General features: G+C 42.4%; 1 protein-coding gene across 1 annotated transcript; it reads right to left on the bottom strand.

The window, feature by feature from the left end:
- Positions 1-746: 746 nt before the first annotated feature.
- On the bottom strand, positions 747-9951 carry LOC139639327 (CDK5 and ABL1 enzyme substrate 2-like; the record flags this gene model as incomplete). The annotated part of the gene is made up of 6 exons (XM_071513410.1): positions 747-870; positions 1654-1760; positions 5948-6045; positions 6906-7074; positions 7283-7391; positions 9874-9951. Coding segments are annotated over 6 exons (685 nt in total), but the record flags the coding sequence as incomplete, so codon positions are not given.
- Between the last annotated feature and the right edge of the window lie 291 nt (positions 9952-10242).

The following is a 10242-nucleotide window of genomic DNA, read 5'->3' as shown; positions in this document are numbered from 1 at the left end:
CACCTCAGCAAGGAAATTACTATTTTCTTTTTGGTTTATTTTACTTTACATTTGTTTGTTGTTGTTACATTTGTCTTTTTTTGTTTGTTGTCTCTGTTTTGTATTTGATGATTCTGACACAAGCCAAAGAAAAACTTTTATGTTGCTTGCAATAATGGACAATACATTTTTCTTGAATCTTGAGAAAATGTGAAAATAAAATTAGCATTGTAATTTAGTCTTACTGTCATCTATAAGTAAAATAAGCATTGTCCAAATGTTTTAGAAGTAATGACTTTACTGTGATTACAAAAACATTTTTAGCACTATAACCTCAACATGAAAGTGACAGATGAGACAAAACTAGAATTATCCCCCCAAGCACCACAGCTGCATCAAATTACAGAGGAAACACGCACCAGCTAGCGTTCAGTTATGTACGCATTGCTGCACCTCTATTTCATGACCTTCCGCTTCTATTTGTAACTGTTTCTAATTCATTGCTTTTACTCTCAACTCTCTTTTTGATTTTTCTTTTGTTTCTTATTATCACTGTTGTTTGTTTACATGCTAACTTTGACTTTGTTTGCCCTATTTTAATATTGTACATCTAACGTCACTGTAAATGACGGCAGTGATTTTCAAATTGAAATAAAGGTTATGAATGAATGCATATTTCATGTTAAAACACTTTTTTCAGTGACATTACAGTTTAATCACAGAGCAGAAGCAGATCAATAAAAACAATATGAAGACAAAGTGTTATACTACCTGTTGTGTTTATTGAGTCGACCCTGCAGCACCAACTTCTCAAAGTAGACAAACGCCATCGCAATGGTGACAGGCTGCATGCCGCAATCCTCCCCGACCACACGCATCTCTCTCTTCAGACTGAGAGAGAGAGAGAGAGAGGAGAGAGAGAGAGAGAGAGAGAGGAGAGAGAGAGAGAGAGAGAGAGAGAGAGAGAGAGAGAGAAGACAGAGGGAGAGAGAGAGAGAGAGAGAGACAGACAGAGAGACAGAAGGAGGGAGAGAGAGAGAGAGAGAGAGACAGAGACAGAGAGACAGAAGGAGGGAGAGAGAGAGAGAGAGAGAGAGAGAGAAAGAAACAGACGGGGAGAGAGAGAGAAAGAGAGAGAGAGAGAGAGAAAGAAACAGAGGGGGAGAGAGAGAGAAAGAGAGAGAGAGATAGAAAGAGAGAGAGAGAGAAAGAAACAGAGGGGGAGAGAGAGAGAAAGAGAGAGAGAGAGAGAGAGAGAGAGAGAAAGGGAGAGAGAGAGAGAGACAGAGAGACAGAAGGAGGGAGAGAGAGAGAGAGAGAGAGAGAGAGAGAGAGAGAGAGAGAAAGAAACAGGGGGAGAGAGAGAAAGAGAGAGAGAGAAAGAAACAGAGGGGGAGAGAGAGAGAAAGAGAGAGAGAGAGAGAGAGAGAGAGAGAGAGAGAAAGAAACAGAGGGGAAGAGAGAGAAAGAGAGAGAGAGAGAGAGAGAGGGAGAGAGAAAGGGAGAGGGAGATAGATAGATAGATAGATAGATAGATAGATAGATAGATAAATAGATAGATAGAATGAGAAACAATGTAAGATACAGAAAGTTAAATACAGATTAGAATGGATTAGAATTTAATACCATATAATACAATACAGGCATTTTGTTGATTCTATTCTAATAGTTTACCTGCGTATCTTGCTGAGAGTGAGTTTGATGTGAGGAAACTTCTCCTTAAACGTCTCATTCATGTCTTTCTTCAGATCAGATGGCTTCACGTACTCTATGACTGTAGTCTGGAGGAGAGGAGAAGAGAGGAGGAGAGGAGAGGAGAAGAGGAGAAGAGAGGAGAGGAGAGGAGGAGAGAGGACAGGAGGAGGAGGAGAGAGGAGAAGAGAGGAGGAGAGAGGAGAGGAAGAGAGAGGAGAGGAGAGGAAGAGAGAGGAGAGAGGAGAGGAAGAGAAATGAGAGGAGAGGAGGAGAGAGGAGAGGAGAGGAAGAGAGAGGAGAGAGGAGAAGAGAGGAAGAGAGAGGAGACGAGAGAGGAGAAGACGAGGAGGAGAGAGGAGAGGAAGAGAGAGGAGAGGAGGAGAGAGGAGAAGCAGAGAGAGGAGAGGAGGAGAGAGGAGAAGAGGAGAGAGAGGAAGAGAGAGGAGAGGAGGGGAGAGGAGAGAGGAGAGCAGAGAAGGAGAGTGGAGAGGAGAGGAGAGAGTAGGGGAGGAGGAGAGGAAGGAAGGTAGGGGAGGAAACAATGGAGAATGGGAGAAAGGAGAGAAAGATATAGGGAAAAGAGTAGAAAATGCAAGAAAGTGGTGAGGCAGAAGGATGAAGGAGGGAGAGGGAAAGGAGAGGAAGAAGAAGAGAGGACAGTAGAGGGGCACAGTAAGGAGAGGGTGGATCGAAAGATGAAAGAAGAATAAGCGAGAGAGGAGGATGAAGGAGGGAAGGAAAGGAGAGAAGAGAGTGGAGGGAGAAAGGAGAGGAAGGAGCGAGAAAGAATGATTGAAGGAAAGAGAAAGGAGAGAAGCAAGGACAGGAAGAAGCAACAGAGAGAAGGGTGGATGGAGGGAGAGAGGAAAGACAAGGAAGTAAGAGGAGGATGAGGGAAGGAGAAAGAAAGAAGAAAGGAGGATAGGGAGGGAGGCGGAGAAAGAAGAGGACATAAAAGAGAGGATGGAAGGAAGGACAGCAAGGAGAGTAAGAAGACAGAATGAAAGAAGGTAAAGAGAAAGGGGGGGAGAAGCAAGAGAGAGGATAATGGAGGGAGAGAGAAAAATGAAGAGTGGGGGATAGAAGGAAAGAGAGAGGAAGCAGAGGAAGGAGTGAGAGAGGAGAATGGAAAAAGGGAGAGAAGGAGAGATTTGTCATGTGAAGTCAAACAGAGGGAGGAGAATGGACCTGAAGCTGCAGTCTTTAAAATCTAAATATTTCTCTGCTGCTTCAGTCTGTCAGTATAAACTGTCTGCATGGGTTTATGTTACATGGGCCTGTGTGCTTTACTGGCCTTTCTCTTTTTGAATTTAGATTTTTTTTGGGGGGCGTTTTCACCTTTATTCACAGTTCAAAGTAGACAGGATAGTTTGGGAGAGAGAGAGAGAGAGAGATGACATGTGACAAAGGTCTTTGATTGATTAATACTGGAAACCCTTAACCTGATCTGTTCCAGGTTGATAAGTCGATCGTCAGAAAATTACTCCATTATAATTCTGATTAGCAATTAATTGTATCATTTGTCAATTACAAATACCAGACATTTGCTGGTTACAGCTTCATAAATGCTAAACTGTGCTGCTTTTCTCCATTTCATTTGGTTATAAAATGAATATTTTGTGTTTTTCTGGCTGCTGGTCAGACTAAGAAATACATGTTGGTTCTTGGAATTAGCGATGGGTATTTGTGATTATTTTTGACAATTTATGGACTAATGATTAATCGATTTATCAGACAAATCATTGACAGATTAATCGATAATGAAAATAATCATTAGTTGCAGCCCTAATCGTGCATATACAAATAGGCATGAATATGTCATTATTATGATTATCCTGGGTTTCAATGGAGGTTTTTAGTGTCCCATGATGGTCTAAATGTTTCAGGACCTGACATGGAAATGACCAAAGTTTGGACGGGAACAGGAAGTGGGCGTTGGGAGTGGGACGAGGCAATCAATCTACGCTCTACCACGACTTCTGCTAGTCTCAGCCTTATACGACTCAAAGTTCACCTCTCTGAACTGAAGCCTAATGTTGATAACAGATGTGTCATCGTTCCCCTTGGGAGGGATTAGAACAGGGAACAGGTGAGGGATCTGAAAACTGAAACACTATCTGCTGTCATGTTGTGTTCTTGTCATCTACTTCTTTTCAATTAAAGAAAAACACATGGAAGAAATGAAAACTACATTTTAAGATATTGAGTATTGGCTATTGGCATCTTGAATCCACATCAGTTGAATCCTAATGTATCCTAGTATTGCAACCCATGACATTCTATCAAGGCTATATGCAGCTGGTTAAATCTAAAACCTTTAAAAGATGGTATGTGTGTAGTAAAAGTGTGTATTTAATGTTTAATGTATGAGTATGTGTTTCATATGATTAGAGTGTGTGTGCATGGCTGTGTGTGTGTGTGTGTGTGTGTATAGTCAGTGTGTGTTTAATGGAATTCCTGATGATATGCTTCTATTCTTAGTGTGTATGTAGGTTAGGTCACAGAGTCAGTACTTATGGTGGGTGACGTGATCATGCTGCCTCATCCTAGTGCACACACACACACACACACACACACACACACACACACACAGATCAGTGACAAAGCTGCCTGACACCACCTCAGCAGTAATCTTCTCTGATGCACTGAACAGTAAAGGATAGTGTGTGTGTGTGTGTGTGTGTGTGTGTGTGTGTGTGTGTGTGTAAAGACCTTACAGTGTGCATGTGTCACAGTGCATGCATGTGTGCCCATACTTTTTAATTCAGCCCAGTAGAGGGATAAACCTAAGCTTCTGCCTATAGGATAATTATGTTGATGTCAAAGAGGCATGTGTGTGTGTGTGTGTGTGTGTGTGTGTGTGTGTGTGTGTGTGTGTGTGTGTGTTTCTCCTCTCAACAGTGCTTATTCTTTCTCCCCATAGCCCTGTAATCCTCCCTCCTTCTTTCTCCCTCTCTTTATCTCTCTCTCGTATTCAGTCTTTCATTCTGTTCCTCTCTCTCCCTTTTTCTGAAGCCATTTGTTTTTCTCCATTGGATTTTGTAAAATGCTTCATCTCAACAGTAAAAGGCACCATACACCCAAATATAACGTGCCCTGTCCTCCATTTCAACATTAGAAACAACAGAGTTAACTCTTTGTTTCTATTTTTTTATTTAGTCTCCATCTTTGTCCCTCAGCCTCACTGTGGTGTTTCTGCACTGCTCTTCCCTCTTCCTTGGATTTTCTGTTGCTGCAGTTTGAGTTTCTCTTTTCTCTGTCTGTTCAGCCATGGTGGCTATCACTGCTCATGCTAACTACCCAGTTCTTCTTCTTCTTCTGTTGATTCCAAACAAACTGGAAACATAAAACGCATCACTTCCTGTGCGGCAGAGGATTTTTCCCAGGAAAGAGCGACCAGACACCGGCTGTTTAGAACAGACAGTGGAGAAGATTTACGAACTGGATATAGGTTGGATCACTATTCCGATTTTGTAGTTCTGATTATTATTAAGTTCTGATTATTAATTAGCCAAAACTAGAACAGTGTTTACCACCACTGATATTATTATTATTATTATATCATTATTAAAATAACGATATAATAATAGAATTTAAGTGAGTTTCTGCTGTTATTCACTAGAGCTGCAACAATTAATCGATTAATCAATTAGTTGTCAACTATTAAATGAATCGCCAACTATTTTGATAATCGATTAATCGGTTTGAGTAATTTTTTAAGAAAAATAAGTCAAAATTCTCTGATTCCAGCTTCTTAAATGTGAATATTTTCTGGTTTCTTTCCTCCTCTATTACAGTAAACTGAATATCTTTGGGTTGTGGACAAAACAAGACATTTGAGGACGTCATCTTGGGCTTTGGGAAACACTGATCCACATTTTTCACCATTTTCTGACATTTTATAGAGCAAACAACTAATCGATTAATCGAGAAAATAATCGACAGATTAATCGACAATGAAAATAATCGTTAGTTGCAGCCCTATTATTCACAAACTAGTGCAGTCGTATCAAGTATTCAAAGAACATTTTCATCCCTGCATCCTGCACTAGAACCACAACTGGGTCCAACATCCCAGAGGCATCACAGTGCAGGACTAGACCAGGGTTTTACTACGATGGCTGAAATGATAATCCTGATTTGAGGAACTGTTTCACTGCACTTCGGGCTTTGTGTATTGACGTCTCAGATAATTTTGAAAGCAGCAGATGCTTTAAAATCAACTGAAATGTTTAATAACATGGTGATTAATAACAGACTAAACCAAACTTACCATGTAGGAGGCGAAGATGAGCACTCTCTTGTGTTTCCCACACGGCCACTGGGGGTCGTTGAGGAGGTTAGGGTCGTAGTCTGTCACATCGTCTACACCTGGACCACACACATACACACACACACACACACACACAGTCAAGATGAAGGTATTAGTCAGAGAAATTAAAAATACTATGTTATCAGAAATCTTTTTTGGAAACGACACGTGAAGAAATATAGTTAGAATTAGCTGTAACATTGTCTGAAGTCTGGACACACAGACACACACACACACACACACACACACACACACGCGCGCACACATATGTACACAAACCCCCTAGGCACATGTGCGCATACACACATAAGACAAAGGCATATGAAAATGTTTCATATAAACATTGGCTCTTGTTTGATGAACAAAGTGAATGGAAGAACCAGAAGAACCTCAAATGGCTGTGTGTGGCATATATACACATATATATATGTATATATATATATATATATACATATATATACAGTATATATATGTATATATATATATATTTATACACACAAACACACACACACAGCTGTGTTGTGTTAATAAGGGGGTTCTATATGTGTCGAGGGGCTGGATGAGAAGAGAGGCTGAGAGGTTAATACAGGGCTCTGTCACTGTGTGTGTGTGTGTGTGTGTGTGTGTGTGTGTGTGTGTGTGTGTATGATAGGTGGAAGGGATAATGCTCTACCACAGCTGTGATAACAGCAATCTGGGATGATTCCTCTCTCTCTCTCTCTGTCTCTCTCTCTCTCGCTGTCTCTCTCTCCTTTAATGTCACCATCCCTCCTCTCTCACCTCATCCCTCCATCCTGTGTTTGTTTTCTCTACCTCTCCCTCTCTTTACATCCCTCTTGTTCCTTATTTTCCTTCTTGCCCCTCGAAATGGAAAAACAGACCATTGTGTGTGTGTGTGTGTGTGTGTGTGTGTGTGTACCCAGGTCCAGGCCCACGGTGCTGTTGAGGCGGCTGGGCGGGTAGCCGCGGCCCGGCATGCTGTGTGTGCTCCTGGAGACGGGGATCTGCAGCGTCAGGTCGCACGCCGACGACGGCTTCTGCCTCACCAGAGCGTTGGTGGGGTACAGGAACTGGGCGTACGACACCGACTGAGAGAGAGAGAGAGAGAGAGAGAGAGAGAGAGAGAGAGAGAGACAGAGACAGAGAGGGAGAGAGAGAGACACAGGGAGATAGCGAGAGAGGGAGAGAGAGACAGTCGGTCAGTTAAACACTCACACAATTAAACAGTCAGTGTGTATATGTGTGTGTGTGTGTGTGTGTGTGTGTGTGTGTGTGTGTGTGTGTGTGTGCTGCCACCTTGCCGTAGGCCTCCAGCTGGAAGCCCTCCAGCCCCGGCAGCATCTCCAGAGTGGTGGAGATGTTTCCAGACGAGTGTCTCCTCCTGGTGTGGTTCAACGCCGGGTCACTGAGGGGGGAGGGAGGGAGAGAGGGAGAGAGAGAGAGAGAGAGAGAGAGAGAGAGAGAGGAGAGAGAGAGAGAGAGAGAGAGAGAGAGATAGAGAGAAAGAGAGAGAGAGAGAGAGAGAGAGAGAGAGAGACAGACAGAGAGAGAGGTGTGGGGTGAGGTGTGAAAGTAAGTGACAGATTAGAGTGATGAATGAATCAGCTAAAAGATGCAGAGACAGCACACTCTGGTCTTCAGTATGTAGATTCCCTGAATATTAAAATTTTAATTTCTCCTCTATTTATACACATATATAATCAAAGATGTTTAATGAAGACATTGTTAAAATGTGACTTTGTTTGAGAGGTTAAATTTGAAGTTATTGCATTTTCAAAACTCCATCATTTTTTTCCAGTCAGTTTCAGACTAACTCCAGCAAACGCATCACAGCTGGACTCGGTCCTGATTGGCTTCCTCACCATAGCATGAGGAACTTCTGTTGTCGGCCAATCAGGGTTCAGTATTGTGACGACTTAATCTTCACATTCATTCAATAAAAATCCTTTTAACTAAACTACATTCACCTGCAAACATCGTGAAGAACACTATGAACACACCATGAAAACTGAATAATATGGACCTTTAATACTCTGTGTTAGCTTGTCAGTGGACAGTTAGGAGCGTCACCATGACAAAATTTGGACTTGGTGCCAATTATAGATGCATCGATCAATGAGCCGCAGATCATAATCAGCTGATAGAGGCTCTACATGGCAGCATTTCATCTGACTGATCACATTACAGCCGACATTCCTTATTTCTGAGTAACTGGATACAGGCTTTTATTTTCCACCTGGTCTTTAAGAGCCTTGCTGCTGCTTTGAACTTCAGAGTTTTGGTCATTTCAGCTCGCTCCTTTCTGAACAGAGTGATTTGAGAGTGTTTGAATAGTGTTTTCATTCAACATTTTCAACTGTTAATACACACTGACGGCTCACATATATTCATTTCTGACGTGTTATGAATTTCACAAGCTATAGAGAGCCTAAGCCCCTCCCCTTCCGCTGTCCACCATGGGACCTTATCTCGGAAAAAATATGTACGGTAGTCAACGGCGAGAGACAAATAATTGTTTGATCCCGTTTGAATTGTGCCATGAATTACACATATGATGTTTTGTCATTTTAAAAGATAATTTTGCAAGTCAAGAAAGTGGCAGTTTGTGGTAACTTGAAAGTCAGTTGTCTCAGATTTTTTCAAGAAATGTAACTGTAAATGTAATCATGTGTGATGTCATTTCCTCTGCTGGTGGACAAATACCAAGAAGAAGAAAACTCATGCTGCCTCAACCACAGTGTGTGTGTGTGTGTGTGTGTGTGTGTGCGTGTGTGTGTGTGTGTTTGTGTGTGTGACATGATGATAAGCATGCAGAAGGGCTACTGTCTATATCCATGGACTGTTTGCACAGTATCTGTGTGAGAAAGAGAATGATAGAGAATACTAATACACATTTATGTACACATTAATCTGTGTGTGTACGTGAGAGACAGAAAGGGATTATGGTAAGTTTGTATAGGGGTTACTTTGTATGTTCATGTGTGTTTATACAGTATCTGTGTGTGTGTACATTCTTTACATTCTGATCTGTGTGTTTCAGTAAGTCTATAGAGAAATGTGTGTGTGTGTGTGTGTGTGTGTAATCGCACAGTCTGTGTGTATATGAGAGAATGATAAGAGACAATAAGTGTACGTTCTGATCTGTGCTTGTCCTTGTGCTTGCTTCTGTGTGTGTGTGTGTGTGTGTGTGTGTGTGTGTGTGTGTGTGCATGTGTGTGTTTGGTGTGTGTGTGGTGTGTGTGTGTGTGTGTGTGTGTGTGTGTGTGTGTGTCACGAGGCAGGAGGAAAGGCCTAAGGTCAGGACAGAAAAGCTCTGAGGCACATGGGAAAATCACAGCTAACCCCCTCCTCCTCCTCCTCTCTTCCCCCTCCTCCTCTCCGCTCTCTTCCTTCTCTTCCTCCCTTTCCTCCTCTTCCTCTCTGTGAGGAAGAATGACTCATCTCCCTCTCCTCTCCCTCTCCTCCCTGTGGGAAACCACTCGTCCTCCTCTCCTTCTCCTCTCTTCCTCCTATCTGAAGAAAACCATCTCTCCATCTCTCCTCCTTGTCCTTGTGAATTCCTTCTCTCCCTCCCCTCAACTCATCTCCCTCTCCTCCTCTCTTTCTCCTCCTTGTGAAGACAACTCTTCACTCTCTATTCTCCTCTCCTCTGTCTTCTCCCTCTCAGCTCATCCCTTCTTTCTCCTTCTCTTTGAACAACTCATCCGTCTCTCCCCTCCTCACTTACTCCACCATCCTCCATCCTTCTCTCCTCTTCTCCTCCTCCTTTATGTGTCTAACTCTACCTCTCCTCCTGCCCCCCCTCCCTGTCCTGCCATCCTGCCTCACACTGAGAAAAAGGCTGTATCCAAGTGTGTGTGTGTGTGTGTGTGTGTGTGTGCTGGTACCTGATGTGGAAGCTCTCTCCATAGGGCAGAACAGAGAAGGCAGCACACAGAGACCTCTTGGCACAGATCAGCACAATCCTAGAACAGAATAATATTAATAATCATGTTACAAATACAGATGGGACGATATATCAAAATTCAATATATCGCAATACAAAAAATTAACAATGCGTATGGTGGGTCAGAAAAATGAATGGTGATATTAGCTGTTTTATAGTCACACAGAGCGGAAAGTGAGAAATATATTAATGAGTAATATAATACTTTTTTTGGGTAAACAAACCAATAACTGATGACAGCTCAACCCTAACCCTGCTCTGTCCATAAAGCTTCAGGCCCACACCAAATACAGTCAGTCAAGTCAAACAC

This window comes from Centroberyx affinis, unplaced genomic scaffold (genome assembly GCF_046629955.1).
Source record: "Centroberyx affinis isolate AG114_WGS23_722 - 3 ecotype Tasmania unplaced genomic scaffold, CSIRO-AGI_Caff_v1 ptg007137l_1, whole genome shotgun sequence".
Taxonomy (NCBI): domain Eukaryota; kingdom Metazoa; phylum Chordata; class Actinopteri; order Beryciformes; family Berycidae; genus Centroberyx; species Centroberyx affinis.
The sequence above is the reverse complement of the archived record's forward strand: the minus strand, read 5'-3'. Positions and strand labels throughout refer to the sequence as shown.